The sequence below is a fragment of the Natator depressus genome, chromosome 1, assembly GCF_965152275.1.
Source record: "Natator depressus isolate rNatDep1 chromosome 1, rNatDep2.hap1, whole genome shotgun sequence".
Taxonomy (NCBI): domain Eukaryota; kingdom Metazoa; phylum Chordata; order Testudines; family Cheloniidae; genus Natator; species Natator depressus.
This window is the reverse complement of record NC_134234.1, coordinates 51,388,820-51,411,873: the sequence shown is the minus strand read 5'-3', so window position 1 is coordinate 51,411,873 and position 23,054 is coordinate 51,388,820. Positions and strand designations below refer to the sequence as shown.

At 42.8% G+C, this 23,054-nt stretch overlaps 1 protein-coding gene across 3 annotated transcripts in view; it reads left to right on the top strand.

Annotated features, from left to right (window-relative positions):
• The window catches only part of CCDC169 (coiled-coil domain containing 169), a 70,181-nt gene that overhangs the window by 33,418 nt on the left and 13,709 nt on the right, over positions 1 to 23,054 (top strand). Inside the window, exons 5-8 of one of the 3 annotated variants that reach the window (XM_074959630.1) lie at positions 6,469 to 6,567; positions 6,782 to 6,835; positions 14,287 to 14,363; positions 17,460 to 21,168. In XM_074959630.1, coding sequence (XP_074815731.1) covers positions 6,469 to 6,567; positions 6,782 to 6,835; positions 14,287 to 14,363; positions 17,460 to 17,562 — 333 coding nt within the window. In that variant the 3' untranslated portion in view covers positions 17,563 to 21,168. Of the gene's footprint in view, positions 1 to 6,468; positions 6,568 to 6,781; positions 6,836 to 14,286; positions 14,364 to 17,459; positions 21,169 to 23,054 lie in introns of those variants that run through there. The other 2 variants (XM_074959637.1, XM_074959626.1) reach the window with 2 other exon arrangements.

The window sequence follows — 23,054 nt, the reverse complement described above, 5'->3', positions numbered from 1 at the left end:
TTTCCCCAGTGACCTAGATCTTTGGCCGCTGTCTGGTAAGATCCTTTTGCTGGAATCAAGCCTCTCTATGGCTTTGCTCCTTGGGGATCCTGATTCCTCCAGGAACACCTTTCCTAGTTCTCCTTGTCTGGTGAGTTCTCTAATCAGCTCCACTGAGAAGTACTCCTGTTCTGGGGCCTAGTAACTGAGTCCTCAAAGCCTTTATTTAGCCCCTGGTGCTCCTTACCTAATTAGCTGCCACCTAGGTACTTAGGCAATTAACTATCCACAGGTGGATCTGGGTTATTTTATTCTCCTTAGTGGAGTCTGTCACAGGTAGGCTGCGTTTCTGTCCCCTTCAGAGGGCTAGCTCTCCTGTGAGCTCTTGCTAGTCCTTGTTTTTTGCTGAGACTTCTTACGCAGCCTGGTCTATGCTGTGTGTCTGTGTTCTTTGAGCTGTTTGCTGTGAGCTTCTTTTGTGCTGTTTCACTTCTTTGTACAGAAAGCTGCTCACATTGCTGTAAGCCTCTTGAGTTACATCTATTTCAATCCAACGAAGTGGTTTTTTACCCATGAAAGTTTATGCCCAAATAAATCTGTTAGTCTTTAAGGTGCCACCGGACTCTCTTGTTTTTGTGGATACAGACTAACACGGCTACCCCCTGATACTTGACATCTGTTTCAATGAGTTTTTATCCCCTCCTTTCTCAGAGAGTTAATTGAAGGTGAACACACCCCTGAGGGGTTTAGCTGGATTCAGCTTGGCTGGATTCTTGCTTTATGCAGCTATACTTGTGGCTAGGTGCACCATAGATAAGGTCTCAGTTGCTTCTTCAGTTACTGCTTATGTAGTAGGAGTTGAAGGTAACTTATGATCTGCCCTAGCAGAGTTAGCTCTTAGGATATCTTCGAAGTTTTACTGGTTTAAATTTTATTCAGTCCATTTTCTGAAACATTATTTAATCTCTTCCAGTGTTTGAATATCTAGAGAGGTTTTTCACATAAGTAAACACATGTGTAGTCTGCCTCGTTTAATACCCGAAGTATGTGCTCAAGAAGGAAGAGCTCTGCAGCAGAGCTTGCCTCATTCAGTGTTCATTGTGTGCAGGACATAAGTGTTTTGTCTAGCAAATAGTTCATTATGGAAGGACGATGATCCCGTTGGTAGCTTAGGACTTGGGTTAAAGTCCCTGCTCCTCCACAAGCTCCCTCTGTGACCTTGGGTAAGTCATTTAGCCTCTGTGGTTCATTTCTCCATCTGCAAAATGGGGCTAATACTTCTCTACCTCACAGAAGAATTGTGAAGATAAATACATTAAATATTGTGAGGTGCTCAGATACTACCGTGATGAGGGCCATATAAATACTTCAGATATATTATAGAATTTTTTTCTAGACTTTTTTCTGGTAGAAAACATAGGAATTAGGGTACTACCAGAGGTATTAGCTAGAGTCATACTAGGAAACTGAACCATTTTTGAAAATTATTTTCAACAAATTACTTTGAGCTGGTGTTGAAAATGATTTAAGACCATGCTGAGGAGTCAAATCCCTTCAGAAAGCATGTTACACAAATGCAGAGTGGAGCACCCAAAAGTAAGGAAATGCTAAGGTTTCACAAGCAAATTTAATTTTAACTCTGCCTTGTTTACACTCGGGAACTGAACTGTTGCAACTTAACGGTGCAGTGCATCAACACTAACCCTTCTGGTTTGGGTGCAGTTCTCCTCTGTACTAGATGCACTGCTGTTTATGAGCTACCTATTCCTCAGGCGCTGGACACGATGCACAATTTCCCACAAAGTAAGGCGTTCGGACTGTCTAAAGGAATTATGGGAGATGGGTCAAATCCTATAACTCACAACAGCAATCTGTTTTGGCATCTTATCCCAAAACAGAGAGTGCACTGGAGGTTCAGAGCATTTCTATTTGTTCAGAGAGCCAGATTTGTTCTTTAAGAGCTGAAAATGCAGAGCCAGCTTTCTGCAGAAATTTGAAGGTGGTTAGGGTTCATATTTCAGTAGAGCACCACGGTCACCAGAGAGTCAGAACAGAATCCATGAAATTTATTTTGCTGCTCCTGAGGAGATGCTCGAGCAGAATCAACCTCACATGATGGTAACTGACTCTGAGCGGGCCCTGTTTGCCAGGGACCTGTACTAAGCCTGAGGGATCAGATTACTGCTGGTGGGGGCTTGGCAGAGGGCAGGCTATTTGGTTTCTTTTTTTTTTTGTCTGTCACATCAGGGGATGTGAGGAAGGGTCCTCAGTGTCTATTGAAGTAACTGAGTTGAAGTAAGAGAGGGACTTCTGCCCTCACTTGTGACTGTCTGCCTGTTCCTTAATAGCAGTGGCAGTGTCCATGTAGGCCTAGCCCTTGGCCATGCAGAAAAGTACAAATAATACATGGCATAATACATACCTTGCGTAGATGGCTCCCCATCTCCCAACGGTTCAGAAAATGCTTCTGATACCTCCTGTGACATATAGGTGCCCTCTCCTTCCTCTTTGAGCTTTAGTGTTGTCAAGGATCATTTCAGTCTCCATAGACACCCAGGAACTAGCATCTGTTCAAACATGTGAAGGTGCAGCTACCAGCCTTGTTTTGATGCACCTTCAAGCCTTTAATTTTCTCTTTGCACTGCTGGGCCAGATACGAATTCACCTGTCAAAAGCAATGGTGTGCTGAATAGTCTGGGTTACCTGGGATTGGATCCAACCATTGTTCAAGATCTGAATGAGCGTCCTGGGATCTACCTTGGGTCAGCTGCTAGCACAACTGTAGGATAGCTTTGAGAAGAAATTATCCCAGATCCAAAAGCAAACTGAGTACTGGAACACAGTGATCTTGCAGACGAGTCTGGCTTTAAAAGTGCAGGCTATGGGACTAGAGGTATGTACATGCCACTGTGTTCAATGAGGGACTTCTAGAAGACTTGAACCCTAGGGTCAAGTGGCCACAGAGTTCAGAAACTTGACCAGAAGAGCCACTAAAAAGTTACTCAGTTGCTCTGCTGCTGCTATAGCTGCAACACCAGCCGGTCCTGTCCTCACCAGCACTATAGAATGACCCAGTGCAGGGGCATGTGGTGATGCTTGGACTTGCTCAGAACAGTTAAAACAGTAGCATGAACTCCCATCTACTGTTGGGAGGAGTTGTGTCTGGGACACAAAGTATGTTAAAAGTATGTCAGGTGGTTACACTCCCCAAAATGCTGTCAGGTAGAGATTGCTGTTAAAACTTTCTTCCAAACAAAATTCAGTCTCCTGAGTTGACAGAGTTAAGGCTTTTTCTTTCTCTTCCTTCTTTGATTCTGTGGGGACACTGATGTAATAATGAAGTAGAATACAGCACTAATTGGATTTAGCCAAATTACCTCCTCATTCTGTCCTTTTCTTTCTCTCTCCAAATGGGCTGAACGTAAACACTCTGTAGGCTCCTAGATCCTATAATAGGGAGAGGTTTGTAATATGCAACACAGTTTCAGCTGCAGCTAAGGTGTTTTTACTTCCAATTTTAATTTAAAAACAATGGCTTTTCATGTCTTCTCCAATGTATCTGTCATAATAGAAAACTAAAGTTAATAGCAGCTCAGCCATGGGTGAATATAGCACAGCGCTGACTCACCACCATGGTGCCTGCTGCTGGTCAGTCTAGGAATTAGCTCTTTCCAGCCTCAGAGCGCCTCCTGCTGGCCGGTGTCTCCCTACCAGTACCTGCTTCCTGGTCTCTACCATTATACTTCAGGCCCCATGTCCCTCCCAGCCCATGGTGCCCCTTCTCCTGGGTACTGCCCTGGAGCAGTACCCCCACACTCAGGGTTCTCCCCTCCCTGGGGAACCCCAATCCCTTAAACCCACCCCACCTCAGTGACCCACTGCCGATCTTCATCTAGCCCCTTCCCTCAGGGGCAAACTGCAGTCTGAAGTGACCACTCATCGGCAAGGGGGTTGGACTTGTGTCTTCCTCCCCTGGCTGCTTCCCCATAGCCCTAGTACCTCCTCCGGCCCTGAAAGCCAGGCCTCTGCCTGGGGGTTTGCCAGGCTGGAGCTTTCCCAGCTCCTCCTGCCCTTCCCCAGCACTGCACTCTCCAAAGTACCCTTTTCTCCTTCAGGCAGCCAGGTCCATCTCTCTCCAAGGCTGGAGAAAGACTGACTGCCTTCTGGCCCGGCAGCCCTTTTGTAGGGCCCAGCCTGGCCCTGATTGGCTCCCAACTCTCTCCAAGGGCTGGCTTTTAACCCCTTCTAAACTGGAGTGGGGTGACTGCCCTGCTACAGTGAAGCATTCTTGAAAGCCGTGGCTCTGCTGTCAATTTCTGTTTTTTAAAATCAGCAGGAGGGGTTATTTCAACGTGATAGCAGCTTTTAACAGCACTTCACCTTCAGCCAAACCACTATAAATTCTTGACTCTAATGAAAATCATTCACAGGGAAAGCTTAATAGTATCCAGGAACATTTTTATGGAAAAGAAGGGACACAGCTTTATTAACAATATTACTGTACCTAAAAGAGAGAGACCTTGTCAATCTGTTTGCAGCTGTTTGCCTGCTGTGACACTATAACTCAAGGATAGGACAGACCAAATTATGGGGGAATTACTTCCATATGTCGTCTATAACACTGCTTCCTATAGAGGCCCCATCCATGGTCTCTCTACTGTCACATACTGGGAGCCAGCTTTCTGGCAGTGGGTCAACCAAACTCCCTTGTAGCTCAGTCTTATGTGAAACTGAGCCATTATCACATCGATTGGAAGTAGTGGGGCTTTACCTTACAGATGCTATCCCTTTCTATTCCCCCCACTACATGCACGGCTGAGTATCGGGTAGTCACCAACCCTACTGATCCTCTGAAACCCTCAGAGCTAACTTCTGCAAAGAATGTATGCTATCACAATGGCAGAGAAGATTTGCCGCATATGCTATGCAGCCATTAGTATTATGGTAGTGAGGAGAGGCCCCAACAGAGATTGGGGCTCCACAGGCTAGGCCGGAGACAGTCCCTGCCCCGAAGTGCTTACAGATTAAATAGGCCAGACAGTCAAAGGATGCAAGGAGAAACAGAGGCATGGAGCAATGAGATGAAGTAACTTGCCCAAGGTCACACAGCAGGTCGGTGGCAGAGCTGGGAATAGGACCCAAGTCTTCTGACTCCTAATCTAGAGCACTGCCCACTAGACCACAAAATTGTATCAGAACCACACCAGGCGAATACAGCACAGAGTGAAAAAATAACATGTGAATGCCAGATAATCCAAGTAATTCTCCTCCCTTCCCCCCACAAACTTGATACTAGATACAAGTACACAAAAGATACAGGCCTTCCCTATGGTTATCCCTTTAGAGCTAGGTTGTTGTGAGTTATCTCAAATCAGGACATGTAGTTCCCCAACCAAAGCCGATTGCTGCCTTGGCAAGTAGTTTCCAAGTGTAGGTCCAGTTGGGACCTGGAACCTCCAACCCAATGAATTGCAGCCCAGGGACCAGACCTTGGTTACAGGTGAGGGGCAACTTTGTGTGGCCCCATGCAGTTGAGCAGAGTTCTCAGGAACCACTGAGAGTAGCAAAGCCAGAACTAAATGTGTCTCATTTAAAGATGGTGAAACTCATAGCAGCATGTGATCCATAATGTCTGTCTCTGCGTAAATCAGCAGGAGCCATATAAACAACAAGGGAGTGATGAGCATAATTAAGGCTAAGATTTTGTCATGGATATTTTTTGTAAAAGTCACGAACAGGTCATGGGCAATAAAGAAAAATTCACAGAAGCCTGTGACCTGTCCCTGACTTTTACTAAATATATCCATGATAAAATGGGAAGGGACTGGGCAGCTGCGGGGTGGCTGGGATCTCTGGGTTCCCCACCACCCGTGGGGGCTCAGAGCTCCAGGGTCCCCCTGCCACCAGCAGCAGAGGGGAGCTGCAGGATCCCCCTTCCCCTTCCCCAACAGCGGGGAGCACTGTGGGAATCCCCCTGCCACCGCTGTAGTGGGGAACTGTGGAGGTCTCCCTAGCCCCCATGGTGGCCGGGGACTGAGGGGCTCCCCCTGCCTCCCCCCCCCACGGCATCCAGGGAGCTGCAGGGGTCCCTCTGCCACCATGGGTGGTGGAGGGCTCTGTGGGTCCCCATGTCCCCCGCAGCAGTGGGGAGCTGCAGGGTACCGCCACTGCCCATGGTGGCTGAGAGCTTGGGGGCCTGCTGCCTTAGGCAGCTGGGGTACCTTACAGCTCCCTGCCGCTGTGGGATGCAGCGGGACCCTGCAGTTCCCAGCCACCAGGGCTGAAGTCACGGAGGTCTTTGGAAGTCAAGGGTTCCATGACTTCTGCCACCTCCACGACAAAACCTACAAAAGCTACAAAACGTAGCTTTAAGCATAATCTCACAGACCTTGAAGATTGTAACTCAGAATGTAGATTGTGATAACAACCTCTATCATTGTTCAGAACAGGAATATTTGTAACCTATTGATTTTATTTATACAACTGCAGGGTTCCTTAAATCAGCTTCTTAAACAACTAGAAGAGGAAAAGAGAAATCTCCAGAACCAACTGAAGGATTATGAGCTTAGACTGGAACAAGAAGCAAAGGTCTGTTACTTCCATATCCGTTTAACCAGCCCTTTTTAGAAGCTGTTATGCTGTCTAAAATGTCTAAAGCATTGGTGTAGAGAATGTAATGATTCCATGAAACATAAAATGAAAAAGTCCTGGGGTGGTACGTATGTTTGTTCTTTCCCTTTTGATTAATCATGTTAATTGTTTTGTTTGATTGTAACCATTTATCCATTATTTTAAAATGTAGGCTTACCATAAGGCTAATGATGAACGGCGCATGTACCTAGCAGAGATCTCACAGGTAAGTAACAAAAACTTTTCAACCTAATCATCTTTTTCCTCCCAAGCTGGTACTTGAAGGATCATTACTGTTTAATTCTTTATTTTTCTTTATCTTTTCTCCTTCATACAAATCTGAGTTTTATTCCAGCCAAGGAAAGCCAGGCATAGTTCCTTTCAGAGCCAGGCCTCAGTTAGCTGGAGCGATTGCTAGAAAGTGATGGAAGTCTTTTTGTCGTGTCTCTCTCTCTCTCTCTCTCTCTCTCTCTCTGCCATTGTTTACACTAGACTTCTTGACTTAAAATTTCCCACCCATTATATTGCTGGTGGGAGCACTAAAGTAGACAAGGCATGATGGCTCGTGGAGCTTTAACCATTATAAAGTCCAGCCCTCCTCTGAGCAGAATAGGATGGCACCAAGGTTAAAATGCCAGCAGAGAGTAACATCCACTGTTACTATCATGGGTGGAATTGAGCTGGTGGCAACAATGGTGGAAAGTCTTAAGAATAAAAGTCCAGTGTACCCATCCTGTCGAAGGGCTGACTACACTGCCCTTATACAGCATCTAGTCCCTGCTGGCCCAGGTGTAAAGAACTAAGCTCAGGTCTTACATACTCAGATTCCTGTATTGTAGTATGTTGTACAGTTCTTAAGATAGTTCTTGGTCTGACTTCAACTTTTTTTTTTTAAATATAATAATGCATGTTCAGCCAAAGCATTGTTTTTGCTAAATATATGTCATAAGAATGACCATCTTGGGTCAGACCAAAGGTCCATCTAACCCAGTATCCTGCCTTCCAACAGTGGCCAATGCCAGGTGCCCCAGAGGGAATAAACAGAACAGATAATCATCAAGTGATCCATCCCCTATCACCCATTCCCAGCTTCTGGCAAACAGAGGCTAGGGACACAGTCCCGACAAGGGTGACAATGACAAGGTGACAAGGTGACATGTATGGTACAAGAGATCACCATTACCAGGTGACGTGTCTGGAGACCACATGAAAGTTTCCCTAAATGTGCTGAATACAGGTTTTTTCAACCTTTATTAAAAGACAAGCTCTGCTGAGCCACTTGTTCTTGATAATGTCATATTAACTGGTCATAGTCAACACCAGGGGACCACTGTGCCATCTAATTCTGTTCGGAGCATTGGCTTGATTTGTCTAAGGTTGACCATGAACACAGCCACTGAACACTTTTACACACCTTTATATATGGTCTTTATATACACTAGGGTGTAGCAGTGCAAAGTCCCAAATGCACAGAGATTGTGACAGCTGGATGTGTTGATCTGTTGATTTAGATAAAAGCATATTAGATCGCTGTTAAGGTTTTGCATTAGTATGCAAGTTTGAAGTTGGAGTACATATTGCTTTTGGGTATCTAATGGAGATGGAAGTAAGAGCCTTATTACTCCTGGAGGTTTTCTGGACGTGCCTGTAGAAAATGCCCCCCCGCAGAATTCCTGTGCTTCCCTGCAGAAAACGGCAGGGAAGCTGCGTGGGGGGAGGGAGGGCGGGCAGGCAGGTATGGGGAAGACCATGGGCACAGGTTTTGGGGGGGGGGGGAGGGTAGGATTCGCCTCCCAAATAGAGGCAAGGCATGGGAGGGCACTCAGGGTTACATGCAACTTCCCCCCACCGCATTTCTGCAAGCGCAGAGCTGCCCAGTTGAAGGAGGCTGTGTCTCGGCTCCGCTGACTCTGCAGCTGAACGCCTTCTCCTGAGTCCTAGTGCCAGTCAGGCTCCCCTTCTGTGTGCTGGGAGCCTTCCTGTTTTCTGTGCAACAGTGAGTGCCCGTGGTGGGGCTGGGTAAGAGGGGGCAGGGGAAATGAGGGAAGCGGGATGAGGGGGTGGAAGGAAGAGGCAGTGAGGAAGGAAAGGGGTTGAACAGGGCAGAGGTAGGGTAATATGGGAGTGAGGGGAGGGAGTTGAGGCATGAGGCAGTGCGGGAGGGGGATGAGATGGGGAAGAAAAGGTGATAGGGGAATCGTGGGAGGAAGCGGGAGCTCAGCATGCGGCTTCCCCTCGTCAGCAGCTGGAGCTCCCCCGTTAAGCAGGCCCATCGAACCCTCACCCTGATACCTACACCTGGACACCTCCCCTCACCCCCGACAAGCCCCCTACACCCAGACTCCCACCCCACTGAGCCCCAACCAGCTGCACCTGGACTCCCACCCCATCAAGCCCCACTCCCCCAGCAACCGGACCCCCACACTGAGCCCCCCACACCCAGAACCCCTCAGCCGAGTCCCGTCTCCCCACACCCAGAACCCCCCCTGCTGAGTCCCTGTGCATCCAGATCTCTGACTGAGCGACCCACACCCAGATTGCTCCACACAGAAACCTCACACCCCACCCCTAGATCCCCCCCCACACTAAGCCCTTCCACAGATCCTGCTGGGCTGAGCCTGGGCATTCACACCTGGTGCAAAGGGGCAGGGCCCCGGGATGTTTCTGAGGCAGGCCCGGCCCTTGCACTGTGTCAGGGTTGGGTGCAGCTTCACTGCCGAGTCCCTGTACTGAGGGAGGTGAGGGCTTCAGGGTGATCTCCCACCTCAATGCAGCCAGTGGCCTGTGCTCCACACTGCCATGCTGGACCCACATTTATTTGTCGACAAATACAATTTGCAGAATTTTTCAGAATTTTAAAATATTGTGCGCATAATTTTTATTTTTTTGGTGCAGAATTCCCTCAGGAGTACCTTATGAAGCACTGGAGTGTGTTGTTGACAGCATTGCAGACAACATGAAGGTGGAAAGGAATGCAGGATACTTTCCCTTAACTTCTTTTTTCCATACTTGTAAGGTTTGGGTGAATGGGGTATGTCCTGTTACACCCATAACTGTCACTAAGCAGTTTTTGTTTGATATTATATTTAATCTGATGATGTTACCAAATCTTCAGTTTTTTGTTTTCTACTGATTTTATGCCTTGGTAGATGTATGCAGTGGTGTAGCTGTGTCAGTCCCAGGATATTAGAGAGACAAGGTGGGTGAGGTAATATCTTTTATTGGATCAACTTCTATTGCTGATAAAGATATTACCTCATCCACCTTGTCTCTTGGTAGATGTAATAAGTTGTAAAATTTGTCATGGGAAGGTTATGACAGCCAGGTAGTGAAAAGTTGAGACATTTGATACCTGAGAAGCGATAGAAGATGGTTTGGTGTATTGGCACCTTATGGGGATAGTTGAAGCACTAAACACCAAGGAAAAAGTGAAATACTGCATCTCTTCATCTTCCGCATGCCAAGGATGGAGCTGACTTGACATTTTGAGGGGACAGGAGAAGCTTGAACTCCTAGGTCAAGATTTTAAAACCTGGATGTCTAAATTTAGGCTCCTGGAGCCATATTTAAATACCTCAATGAAAATGTCCTGATTCTGATTTTTGGAAGTACTGAGCACCCACATTAAAGTTAATGGCCACTTTTACTTTGTTGACGAATTATAGATTTAAGAGCTTAACTTTGGGCAACAGGTTTGGCATACTCACCCTAGACCCGACTCCAGCAACCCTTGATAGAAACCAGTGTTCACACTATTAGAGCTGGTCAGGAATTTTTCGATTCAATCCTCTTTTGGATGAAAAATGCTGATTCATCAAAATAGAAACTGTTTGCAAAACCAGGTCAGGTTTCACAAATTTCCCAACTCAAACAAAGTAGAGGAAAAATATTTCAAAATTGTTGAAATGTTTAGTTTTAATGTTGTTTTTTTTAATGAAAAATTCTGATTCTGGTTTGAAATGATTTTTTGTTATTAAATTTAAGTCATTAGACTGAAAAAAGGTTGAAATTGAAACCAAACATTTTGATTGATTCGGGGAGCAGGAAATTGTTTGGTTGGGGTCTTTTTTGGTTTGTGAATATTTTCAAGATTTCTACTCTTCATCTTGATTCAAGATGGGGAATATATTTCAGATTCTTTAAAAATGTTTGTGGGACAGGAAAACAGTTTCCTACCCAACTCTACCCATTATCCCTGCTGTAGTATTCGCTATTGCGTCCAACATTGATGAGATTACCGTGTTGTTGTAGGTTTCAGAGTAACAGCCGTGCTAGTCTGTATCCGCAAAAAGAAAAGGAGGACTTGTGGCACTTTAGAGACTAACCAATTTATTTGAGCATGAGCTTTCGTGAGCTATTACCAGCAGGAGAGTGGGGTGGGAGGAGGTATTGTTTCATGGTGTCTGTGTATATAATAATGTATTCTGCAATTTCCACAGTATGCATCCGATGAAGTGAGCTGTAGCTCACGAAAGCTCATGCTCGAATAAATTGGTTAGTCTCTAAGGTGCCACAAGTCCTCCTTTTCTTTTTGCGTGTTGTTGTAGTTGGTTGTTTCTGCTGAAATGAACAGAGCAAAATAGTGAACAGTATTGACCATAGACTTCAGCATTAACTTCCCTTTGAGATGAATTGGCCATTTCACACCTTTGAGTTATTGTTGTCATCTGTCTGCAGGCTCAGGATGACAATACAGTTCACATTCCGAAGAGGTTCACAGTAGTAAGGGCTAGGTCTTATTGTTTTTCTAAAATGAAAGATAGATTTTTATAGCATAGTTGGATTTATTCTGCCACAAATTATGTTGCTGTTGAATATACAGGAGCCTATAATACAAATTTGAAGTTACCTTGAAAGCTTTATTCTGAAAGAGATCTTATTCTGAAAGAGATCTTACTTCTTAAATAATATAAAAGTAGTAGGTTAGCATGATACTCCAGAACTCTGTGCAATGAAGTGACTGTCATTGAATTGCCAGTATAGCTAACTGGAGTGAAAGGTTGTAATTAGCAACGTTTCCATGTGTTTGCACAGCAGGCAAGTGGTTCACTGTGCGTAGTCATTGCTGCCTTAGGGAATGGAGGAAAATTGCTGAAAACAAATTTGCCGTGTTAGACCAGTAAATGCTGATGAATCTGGGGCTGGAAACATGAGGACACTGTGGGAGGAAGACAGTAGTAAGTTAGGAAATAGTGTTGTTATGTCTGAACATGGCTAATGAGTGTGGATTGTTCTTTTTAGGTTTCAGAGTAGCAGCCGTGGGTAACCAGATGTCCGGATTTTATAGGGACAGTCCCGATTTTTGGGTCTTTTTCTTATATTGGCTCCTGTTACCCCCACCCCATCCCGATTTTTCACACTTGCTATCTGGTCACTCTAGTTCTTTTGTACTTAAATCATTTAGGCCACTGTTCAGCAAGGCACTTAAACACATGCCTAACTTTAAGTACATGGTAATTCCATTGCTTCAAGTTCGGCATGTGCTTAAATACTTTGCTGAATCGAGACACTGGAAATAGATTCTGCCACCCGTGCTGTGCTCACTTCTTGAGTAATTCCACTGATGTCAAAATCAGTCATGGGTGGAAAAATCTGGCACATTTTTTTTTCATTTCTATTAAACAACCCACTGTCGTAGAATCTGTTTTATGGATTTGGCAGAGGCTGAGGTGAAGCGGGAATTACCACTCATGGATGACTAAGCAATATTTCCATATGTATTGAGGCAAATGTAGCAGCAGAGGAACCATTGTTCTCTGACAATCTATTCCATAGATATTCTCTCTCAACTATATAGCTGTAGAGGGTTCCATTTTGTTGTTTTTCCTGTCATGTTAGCCTTCTCCTGTGTGCTTTGTAAATCAAACGCAATAGAACCTTTTTCTTATTAATAGTTATTTAAAATACCAGCATAGTGACTGCATTTCCTGAGAATATTCTTAGCCCTTGTCTGAGATCACCCCTGTAGCCTTCAGTGGGAGTGGAGGGGGGGAAGGAACAGCGGCAGTTCAGAATAATAGTTTCTTTTAAATATCTTTTTCTTCTTACCTTGTGTTTTTTTTCCAAAGTATATTCACCTTCTAAGTGTGTTTATTTGTTTATGTTGTGCAGTTCCATAAGGTGCTACTCTTTTTTTTTAAGTGATACAGTTAAAATAAATGTAAAGGTTTCACAAGATTTAGTATTCATCCAAAAGACATTACTTTTTTTTTTTCATCGTAAAAGACTGGTTCCCAGACCACATGCTATGGAACACTGATGGTCAGTGGAACCTTTCCTTGTGGCTTGCAGAATGCAATATTTTGAGAACCAAGCAGTGGGGAAATGGGATGGGTCTTCAAGAGAACCTTTTTCTTAAAGTGGTACAGAGAATTAGAAAAAAAAAATTCAAAAATTATTTCTCATAAGTCAGTGTCTTTAGTAGAACTCCCCGGAAGCAGACGATTTAACAGCGCTTTCCAGAAATTAAATCCAGGCAGCTCTTACTCTGTCTTTACATGTATATTCTCTGAAAGTGTCTTTGTTTGAATTATAGTAGGCTTTACTAGTACAGTGCTAGTGAGAGTAGTTGTCTAACACAGTACATACATGGAAGCACATTAGAAACCAGTGTATTTGTTATAACCAATCACAGATGTGGTTCCTTGCTGTGCTAGGTTTCTTTTCCCTCTCATGAAGAATGCATTCACATACTTTAAAACGTAACATTAAGATTTAAAAATAATCCAAACCATGTGCTTTGTTTAAATGGCATCAAAGAGATCCATGGCTCCGCACTTTTAGAAAAAGTCATCTATGGCTCCCTAGTGTGGCAAGCTGCCTTGCTTTGCCTTATGCTCCCCTCTATGGGGTCTCTGTGGGTCTGGGAAGTTGGCAGGATTGTGTCAGTTTTCAACAAGCACACCCCAGCCCACCAGCCACAGAAGCACTAAATTACTGCAGAGTAAGCCTGAATAATTTTACGTTGCTTCCCCCTCCATTCTATGGAAATCCCTACAAGAGGATGTTTCTGGGGTGATAGTTGGACATGAGCCTGGAGGAGCTCTATACAAGGGGGCAAGAGAAATGACAATTTAAGTTCTCCCCACATTTTTGCTTTTTATTACCACAGTTTTTTATAACTGCTTCTTGGATTTTATATATCACAGTATTGTAGTAATGCTCTCTAGAGGCAGCAGGGAAGATGTAAATGCTTCACTCTTCTTACTTAATAATTTCATAATTCCAACAGCACAACAAAATCATCTGAAGTGAGCTGTAGCTCACGAAAGCTTATGCTCAAATAAATTTGTTCGTCTCTAAGGTGCCACAAGTACTCCTTTTCTTTTAACAAAATCACTAAAACTGTCATTATTCTACTTTTCCCTTACAGGATAATACATAGGGGGATATTGCTTGCAGATTGAAAATACGGAATTCCTGTCCTAATTAGTAATAAATGGATTCAAGTAATATAGTCCCTGATTCAGCAGAGAACTTAAACATGTGATTAGGTCTTGTTGATTTCAGTGGGACGTAACCTTAAGCATGTGCTGTGCTTAAGCATGGGCTTAAATTCTTTGCTGAATCAGGGTCATTGTGCTTGTCTTTTCAAAATCAATGTGAGGAGAATTTTTGCTTTCCTAACATATATATACTTGGAGGATAACTTGCTGTATCAAAATTTGACCATTGCAGACATCAGCTACTCTTAAAATTGCTGAGAGGCAGAAAACAGATGCAGTGCAGATCAAGAGGGAAAACCAGATACTGAGGTAAATCTTTCATATTCCCTCCATTTTCTGACTTAATACATTTATCTAAATACTCTCCCTTGACTATCATAGCCCTCTATGCAAGATAAAGATTGTTGCAGATAATCTTACTGACAAAATATTGATGATCGTATCACACTTATTACTGATTTTAAATCAGCTTATTACCTAACATAGACTATTACAGAACAATAGTACAGTACTCATACAACGTAAGTGGCCTTTGTGGAACCTCATAGAAGGTTTTGGCGTCCTTCCATATAAACCTCAGTCAAAAATAAGCCTTTTTTCTAAGTCTGCTCTTACATTCTCCAGTCCATTAACAGTAATGTAATTAAATGCTCAGCCTGGTTCTTCTCAGTCAATAGAGATTGTATAGCTGTCTAGTAGTGGATGAGAAGGTGAGTAATTTTAGATGACCTCATATTAAGACCTAATTGCTTAATAAATCAAAGCCAGTTTTTAGTTATACAGGTGCAAAAGAGTTTCCCCAAAAATGTTTAAATGTGAAGAGTGCCAAGCTGTTTGGGGGAATTTAGAACATAAAAATGTGTGTTTGGGCTGAGCTCTGATAAGCCAAGTTTCAAATTGAAGCTGATTCTTTACTGAAAATGGAAACACTAACAAATCCTTAACTATATCATTGCAATTGAGCCATGATACAAATTGAGAACAGCTGTCCCATCATTGGATTATAAAAGCTAATTGATATGAAAAATAGTTTTTCCACCTGTTTTCTATTTTAACGTCTCACTCAGGACATGAATAAGATATATTCTGCAATGTTAACTATATTCACTGATTCCCACTCTTTGGTCTCATGGTGAGAGTTCAGTAGATTACTGTTATTAGAGTAAGGTTTAATGTCTGCTACTAAGGATTCTTAAGATCAGACAAGCATTGTGTGGCTCTTAAATACTTAATATACAGCCTCTAGGCTGTTTCTGGCTCTGGCTGTGTTTTTATATAGCTCCTGTAAAAGTGGCCAGAGAGGGCAGAGCCAGCATGTTTCTCCCTTACTCCCTATGGAGGGACTAAGGAAGCCAGTAACAGCCAGACATTGAATACCGGCTGAATAGTAGCACTGTTCTGTGGGTTTTAGACCAGTATTTATTTGGGAGTATTATGATAGTTGCTGTCTGTAATTCTTTTTATATTAGACAAAAACTACTTTCCTGTAGTTGTTGTTCTGGAAAGGTACGTGTTGCGACAGATTAGCACTGTATCATCTCCTCCTCTCAAAGCTGATAGTTTTGTAACCTTAGTCAGCACTTTACTTTACGCACATGATGGGATTTCTTCACCTTTTGCTTGAAAGGAACTGACAGTTAGAGGCACTAGGGAGCACCTAGGTTGCACTGCATTGGCTTCTGTGGCCAACTGCTTAGAACTTTGAGCCTGGTGAGTTCCCCACCTCAGTCTCACCTGGCAGCTTATACCAAAGAGTGGTGATATGTCACAGTGTGTATCATCAGGAAGTAGCAAGCACAGGTAAGGAACTCCCTCAATGTATGGAGAATTTAACAGAGAGCCATTGTCTTTATTCCTCCATAAATACTACTCTGATGACTTTAAAGACTGGGGGCCTGAATCTGTTCTCGCTCACAGTGATGCAGATTAGAAGTAATTCCATTTAAATTCCAGAGTAAAACTATGCAATAGACTCAGGCCTTGAGAATAACCTCATAATTTCCTCTAGCAGCTTCTCATCTAATTTCAACTGATATTTCAAAGCTTTGTCTTCACTGGGTTTCAAACCAGATTAATAAACAATATCTAAACTTTGTTTAATCATGGTTGCTGGTACATTTTGGCTGGTTGTAGTGAATAGCCCAAACCATGTTACAATTATGATAAATATTTTGTATTCAGTGAACTAACGCAGTCAGTTTTCACTGGCCATCCAAACTGAATTAGAAGTCAGTTTAAATAGAGGTCCTTATCATGGTTTCTGGGTCAGCTCAGATGGGTCTTTAGACACTTACACAACAGTAGAAAAACATGGGAACTGGAAGTGGGGAGAGGAGCGAGAGTGGTCTACTCAGCTCTGCGACAGCTCCTTTTTGATTACTGAGTAAGATTCAAGACTTTGGCCCTGATCTTCAAAGCTTTAAATGGAAGCAGGCCCCATATACTGCTCATGATATTTAGAACAATGGAACTTGGCAACCTCAAAAATGAAACTAGTGGGCACTGGAGATGGCGCTTTCTTGGCAGCTTGTGCAGAAACCTGCAACTCATTCCCAGAACATATGAAATGACTGCAACTTTCACCACCGAACAATATGCAGAATATTTCTCCAGTCATCAGTGCACACACACATATGTATTGCATAGGTATGCAATGGATATATAGTCCCTTCCTCCTTTCACAACTGCGTGAGAGAGAAACTGAAACATTGTATGTTAGACTATAGAAAATGCTTAGATACTGCAAGGATAAATAGAGAGATACTTAGCTATTTTGCATAATAGTAGAGAGATGCTGCCTGCATCCTCCTGAGAATGGCTTTGTGGATTTACTTAGTCACCTTTCTTTCCTTTGAAATTCTGTTCTGTAGTCCCTATAGATTAAACCTTATAGATCCAAAAGTAAATAACTCCCCTAAGCTTTATAAAGTGTTGTTTATTCCCATGAAGTGAATGTAAACTTGTTAGCCAGCTACCAAAGTTTTATATGTAAGGGCATGGCAGTAAGAGCATGGCTCTCCAGAGGATACTGTCTGCAGAGCTCTAATTACAGGTGCAGACAGTAATTTCCGTGTCTTCATGGGGAGCATATAATTGGTGAAAATGTCTCCCCAGCCTGTTGCCTTCCTGTGTATACAAATGTTTAATATTCTCTTCATTTTCCGTTTAAATTTAATCATTTAAATAATATAAAGTTATTCAGGAATGATGAAGATTGGGATTTGTACACAGAATAATTAAATGCTCTGTTAACATCACACCCAGAAAGAAACTGTCTGTTTATTAATTAACTATAATAATCAGTTATTTCAATATAAAAAGCATGCCAATTTCCAGCAGTTCAAGTTTCTGGCGCATCATAGTGTAAGTGACATGTAATGACTAACCTTTCTGACTTTATTTCAGAAGAAGACATAATGTTCCAGAAAATCAAAGGATTCTGGATCCCAAAAAAGGACCAATTAAAAAGACTGCAGGAGTGAAACAACTTCCAAAATTAAAGCGCTGACTTAATATTCTTAACAAGAACTTCCAATCACTTTTATTCTTGTTTCTATATATTTAACTAAATGTTTCTGAAGAAAAATGTATGTACCACATTGATTTAGGACACATTCCAATAACAATAACTACTAATGAAGATCTGTGTGCCTCCTGGCAGCTTCAGAGGCTCCCTATTCTGAGGGAAAAGTAGCCCTCTATAATCCTGTGGAATAGCTCACCAAGCAGTTCCTGGGTGCCCTCTTAATGCTAGTGAAGTCTAAGCCTTCCCAGCCTGATTGCCATATGTGAAAACTGAATCAAGGAATCATAGGAATCAAGTTGGGTGACTCAGGGAATCACTTAAATGCCTTATGCTAGGCAGGTTCTTCCCCACTTTGACTCCACAGCCAGTCATTGAAAAAAATTTAAAGTTTCTGGTTTTAGAGCTCTCAACGAGGGAGAAGAAGAGAGGAGTGATGTGACCTGAAGAGTAATCCCACTACCTATACCAGAAGAAAAGAGTAATACCCCATTAGGAATAGCCACTTAGCACACAAGCTACTGGGGAAGCTCCCTTGATTACTAGAGGGTGGGAAAACAGATGGTTCTTTCTAGGAAGGCAACCACAATTTTCAGGCCAGAGAACTTCCCAGAATAATTCCGACAGCAAAACATCCAATCTTGATTTAAAAATTGCTTGTGAGGGAGAGCGGCAAAGAGTGCTGTGGCACCTTATAGACTAAGTGAATACCCACTTCGTCGGATGCATGCATGGTGAGGGAGAATTCACCATAACTCTTGGTAACTTGTTCCAATGGCTAATTACTCTGTGTTAAAAATTTGCCTTATTTTCTGTCTGAGATACTGCCTCCCCATTGGCTTATTGGCTTTCAGCTCGCAAACAGTCAGGTTCTCATCAGGTTCCCAGCAGCGGTTCTGGGGACAGGGTGCACCTATGGATTGGGGAGGCAGAGCTGGGTGGTGTAAAAGTGGAGTCTCTTCCCTGCTGGCATGACAGAGAGGCAGCCGGGCCAAACTTGACTGATCAGGTGACCTGGCACATGAGGTCGCAAGACCACTCAAATTTGGCCTGCCCACTCTTTTGTCACACCATCAGGGGAAGGGCTCCACTGTTATGCCACCTACCTCTGGTCAAGGGCCAAGCAGGGGGACCTGGGCCCCCCTTTATTGCACCCCTGGTTTCTTAACTCTCAGGTATCCTTTTTAAAAAAAGCTCGGCCTGCTAGAGGCCAAGCTTGGAGTCAGTCTCTTCCTCCTATGGCTATGCAGCACAGTTCCTCTACCCTAAGGGCTGTGCTATGTTCCATGAACTCGCTGGCTTTGGCAGGGAAGACAGATCAATTCTAGGCCTGGCCTGTAAATGACCGTGCTAAAAGGGATGGCTTCTACAGAGCCAGTATTCACAGCCATCAGCAGTTTGCATGGCTTGGAATTCCACTGCTATTTTCAGCTGGGTAGGGCCCTTACTGTATAAACCAAAGTTTTAATGTGTTTTGCGAATGTCCCCAAACAAATATTGTTACCTAAAGATTCTTCAAAGTGTACCTATTGTGAATGACGCGTTCTATCTTAAAATCCTATGTATATTTCTTGTTTGCTGATGTATATATTTTAGTATATGAAATCTAAACTTACAAACTGATGTTTCCATCTAAGGCCCCGATCCTGCAAAGACTTCCAGTGTACTTCAGTGGGACTGCTCCCATGTATCATTGCAGATTTGGGGCCTAAGTAGTACCATACTTTTAAATTACTGCCCTGTAAATCACCGCTGAGGGATTATTTGAAGTATTTTGAATGATATCTTCAATCTTAAGCATGCAATTATTGTTGCAGTTTCTTTGCCAACATATTTCAGTAATTGAACTTTGGCAGGCTTTTTTTTTTTTTTTTTTTTTTTTAACTGCAGAACAGTGAAGAGAATGTTTGGGTATTTAAAAGTCAACCTTCTAGGTTAGATTTAAAAAGCACTCTTCAGAATAAATCTGATTGATGGACTCTTTTTATTTTAAGAGCTTCTGTAGCTCTTCACAGTGTTCATTAAAGCTTTTTGTCTCTTTAAGAGCAGTGCTAATAGCATAGTTTCTTATCACTGGCAGCATTAAAGTGAGGCTGCAATTAAACTCATACAGAAAGAACATGATGTCATTGCTAAAATGCAAGAAAACAAGAACTGTAATGATATACAGCACATTCATTATGGAAACACCATTTCCTCATCTAGATTGAGATTTATAAGATATTTATACTGTTTCTATGATACAGCTGGTATGGTTCTTTAACAAGCAGACTGGTCTGTCTGACCCTTTTAGCCCCCCAAAACAGTTGAAAGCCTAGGACCGATGATTAGGTTAGCATCATTCTGTTCCAGTTTTTCCATATGAAAAGTTTTCAGATTCTGACTGTTCTGGCAATTGTCCTTGGCGGGGTGGGGGTGGTAACATAATGCTCCCATTAGCATAAAAGGTAAAGAACATCTGCTATAGTGAAGGTGATCCCATTCTTGGATACATTCAACAGCCAGGCATACTCTTTCATCTGTATCAGGCGGTTGTAAGCATAGTCAATTGTGATAATTTTAATAGGCTTTAAGGAACTAGAACCCTGCACACTGATACAGGTGGAACAGCTGTTTGTGCTGACTCATCATTCATAGCACAGATTTTTTTCACATGTACCATGTGACTGGTCCTCATTGAGGACATACATTTGAAGTTTTAAAGTTCAATCAGTTTAGTTTTCTGCCTGTTCTGATGATGTGGAGGAGTAGCAGAGTAGAACACTCTGTAAACTAGCGAAGGGAGGCAGAGGCTAAAAACAGAAACAAAATCTAACATTTTAAATCTAACATAGCAGTTTTCAAGTATAAAAAGTTGTTACAAGGAGGAGGGAGAAAAATTGTTCTCCTTAACCTCTGAGGATAGGACAAGAAGCAATGGGCTTAAATTGCAGCAAGGGCAGTTTAGGTTGGACATTAGGAAAAACTTCCTAACTGTCAGGGTGGTTAAGCACTGGAATAAATTGCCTAGGGAAGTTGTGGAATCTCGGTCATTGGAGATTTTTAAGAGGAAGTTAGACAAACAACTGTCAGTAATGGTCTAGATAATACTGAGTGCAGGGGAGTGGACTAGATGACCTCTTGAGGTCCCTTCCAGCCCAATCAATTCTGTGATTAAGCTGCTTATTTAAGCCTTAAAACATTGGGGTTTTAGTAGGTTCTTTCTTTATCTATAAACTGTGGATTGAGAAATTGATCCATATAAACACACACTTTACTCTCAGCAGAGATGCGTTTTTGAGTTTCCATTTCTTCTCCCAGCCCTTTCGGACCTAAGAGCAATGTGAGGGACTAGAAAAGAAAATATTGTTTCTTTATAAAAAGAGGGTTCCTTTTATTTCTGGCTGCAAGTGTGTTGGGTTTTTTCTTTTTACTTGAATTTAACTCTTGTACTGTTATATTTTTTTAACAGCTTTCCTGTGCTATGGTGTTTTGTTTGTTGGTCAGGTGCGGGGAGGTGTTGTTTTGGGTTTTTTAATTTTCTTGGTTTATTTTGTATGATTTATTCTTCCCATACTGTCCAACTCTTCTGTGTGGCTTTCCTTTCTAGTATTTTTCTCTGGATTAAAATGGCTTTGCTCACATTTGCATGAACGAATAATATTTGTACTTGTATTGCATCTTTCGTATGAGGATTTCAAGGCATTTAAACATTACTTAATTCTTGCAATATACCCCATACTTCTCTATTATCCTCATTTTACAAATGGAAAACTGGAGCAGTGATTCAGGGCCTGTTGACACTAAGGATAAAACAAAAGTACAGTCTGGTTTACAACACTGTTGTGCCCTGACCCAAATATGTGGTTCTATTTTGTGGTGTAACAAACCTAAGGTAGGTTCCATCACTGTAGAATTTAAGCTTAGAGTTTAGCTAAAGCTTTGGACACCACAAAGATGCAGATGAGGCCACTGGATTCTGAATCTGATGCTATGATGAGGGAGCAAGTTGAGCTGAGGGTACAGAGGAAGTCAGAATCAGAGTCCGAGGCTTGAACATAGTTAAAGTTTTGTCTGCACTACACCGTAGAATTAGGTCCTCAAACATGATTATTCTAATCTACTAACAGAAGGTAACCCAGGTAGTACCAAGCAATTAGATTTCCTGACTCCCTTAGCCCAGTATTACATAGAAGTTAACTCCAGTGGCTTCAGTGGAATTACTCTGATTAGCACCAGTGAACTGAGCACAGTCTCAGGCCCTCAGTCTTCCCCTTTTTAGCTTTAAAAAGCTGTCATTGTCACTTCAGATTCCAGGAGTGGGTAGACAAAGGGGTTTTTTGGTAACACCTGCTCCAGATTTTTAATTTGGGGTTTCTTAAAGCTGCAGCTCTTGGAATCAGAACCATAGCATTAGAAGACACTGCAAGGATCATCTAGTCTAACCCTTTGCCAAGATGCAGGATTTGTTGTGCCTAAATGGTCCAAGACAGATGGCTATCCAGCCTCCTTTTGAAAAACTCTAGTGATGGAGATTTCATGACTTTGCTAGGCAGTCTGTTTCATTGTCCTACTGTTCTTACAGTTTGGAAGTTTTTCCTGAGATTTAATCTAAATCTGCTGTAAGTTAAACCTATTGCCTCTTGCCCTGCCCTCTGTGGCAAGAGAGAAGAATTTTTCTCCATCTTGCTTATGGCAGCCTTTCAAGTATTGGGACAAAGAGCTGAGCTGAGCTTCCTGCATGGAGCACTAGAGCAGCTTGGAAGCAGGCTCCCCTGCTCTGTCTCACAGTCTGCATCCAGATAGCGGCTGCTCAAGAAACATGAACACCCCAAGTTGTTATTTCTCCCAGGCCCCTCCACTGGGGCAGCCCTCAGTGTGGGGAAGCCCAGTGAGCTCCATCCTGGCCTCAGTGCAGGAACACTGAATCCCTTAATGCATGAAGCTGGAGCGAGCCCTGGCCCACCCTCAGTGTGGGGAGACTTGAGGCGAGTCAGTGAGCCACATCCTGCCCTCAGTGCAGGGACACTGAGTCTCTCAGCACAGGGAGACCCAGCAAGCCCTGCCCTCCGTGACATATATGGTGCTTGAGAAGATGAGGTCCCCACATTGAAAAGCTTATGCTCTGTTAGATAGAGACTAATAAGCTTCAGATGGGAGAAAACAACAGTACAGAAACTGGAAGGCTAAATTGGAACAGCGACAAACTAGGATTGGAAATCTAAGCAGAAGTAGTAAATTCTAAGCACGGATTAGGTCAACCAGTACAAGATCATCCCTATAGTATATATTTCTAGAGCTGTGTCCAATCTTCTTTTGTTTTTAAATGTCCTACGCAATGTGGCATCCTTGGTTAGACTGAGGATTAGTTTTGCAGGTTCTTGTAGGAAACTTATCCTTACAACCTAAATGTTTGTGTCTGGTTTGGTGATGGTGGTTTGTTTTTAATCCTATTTCTCCAGTTACAACTCCCATACCACAATGCATTCCTCTGTATC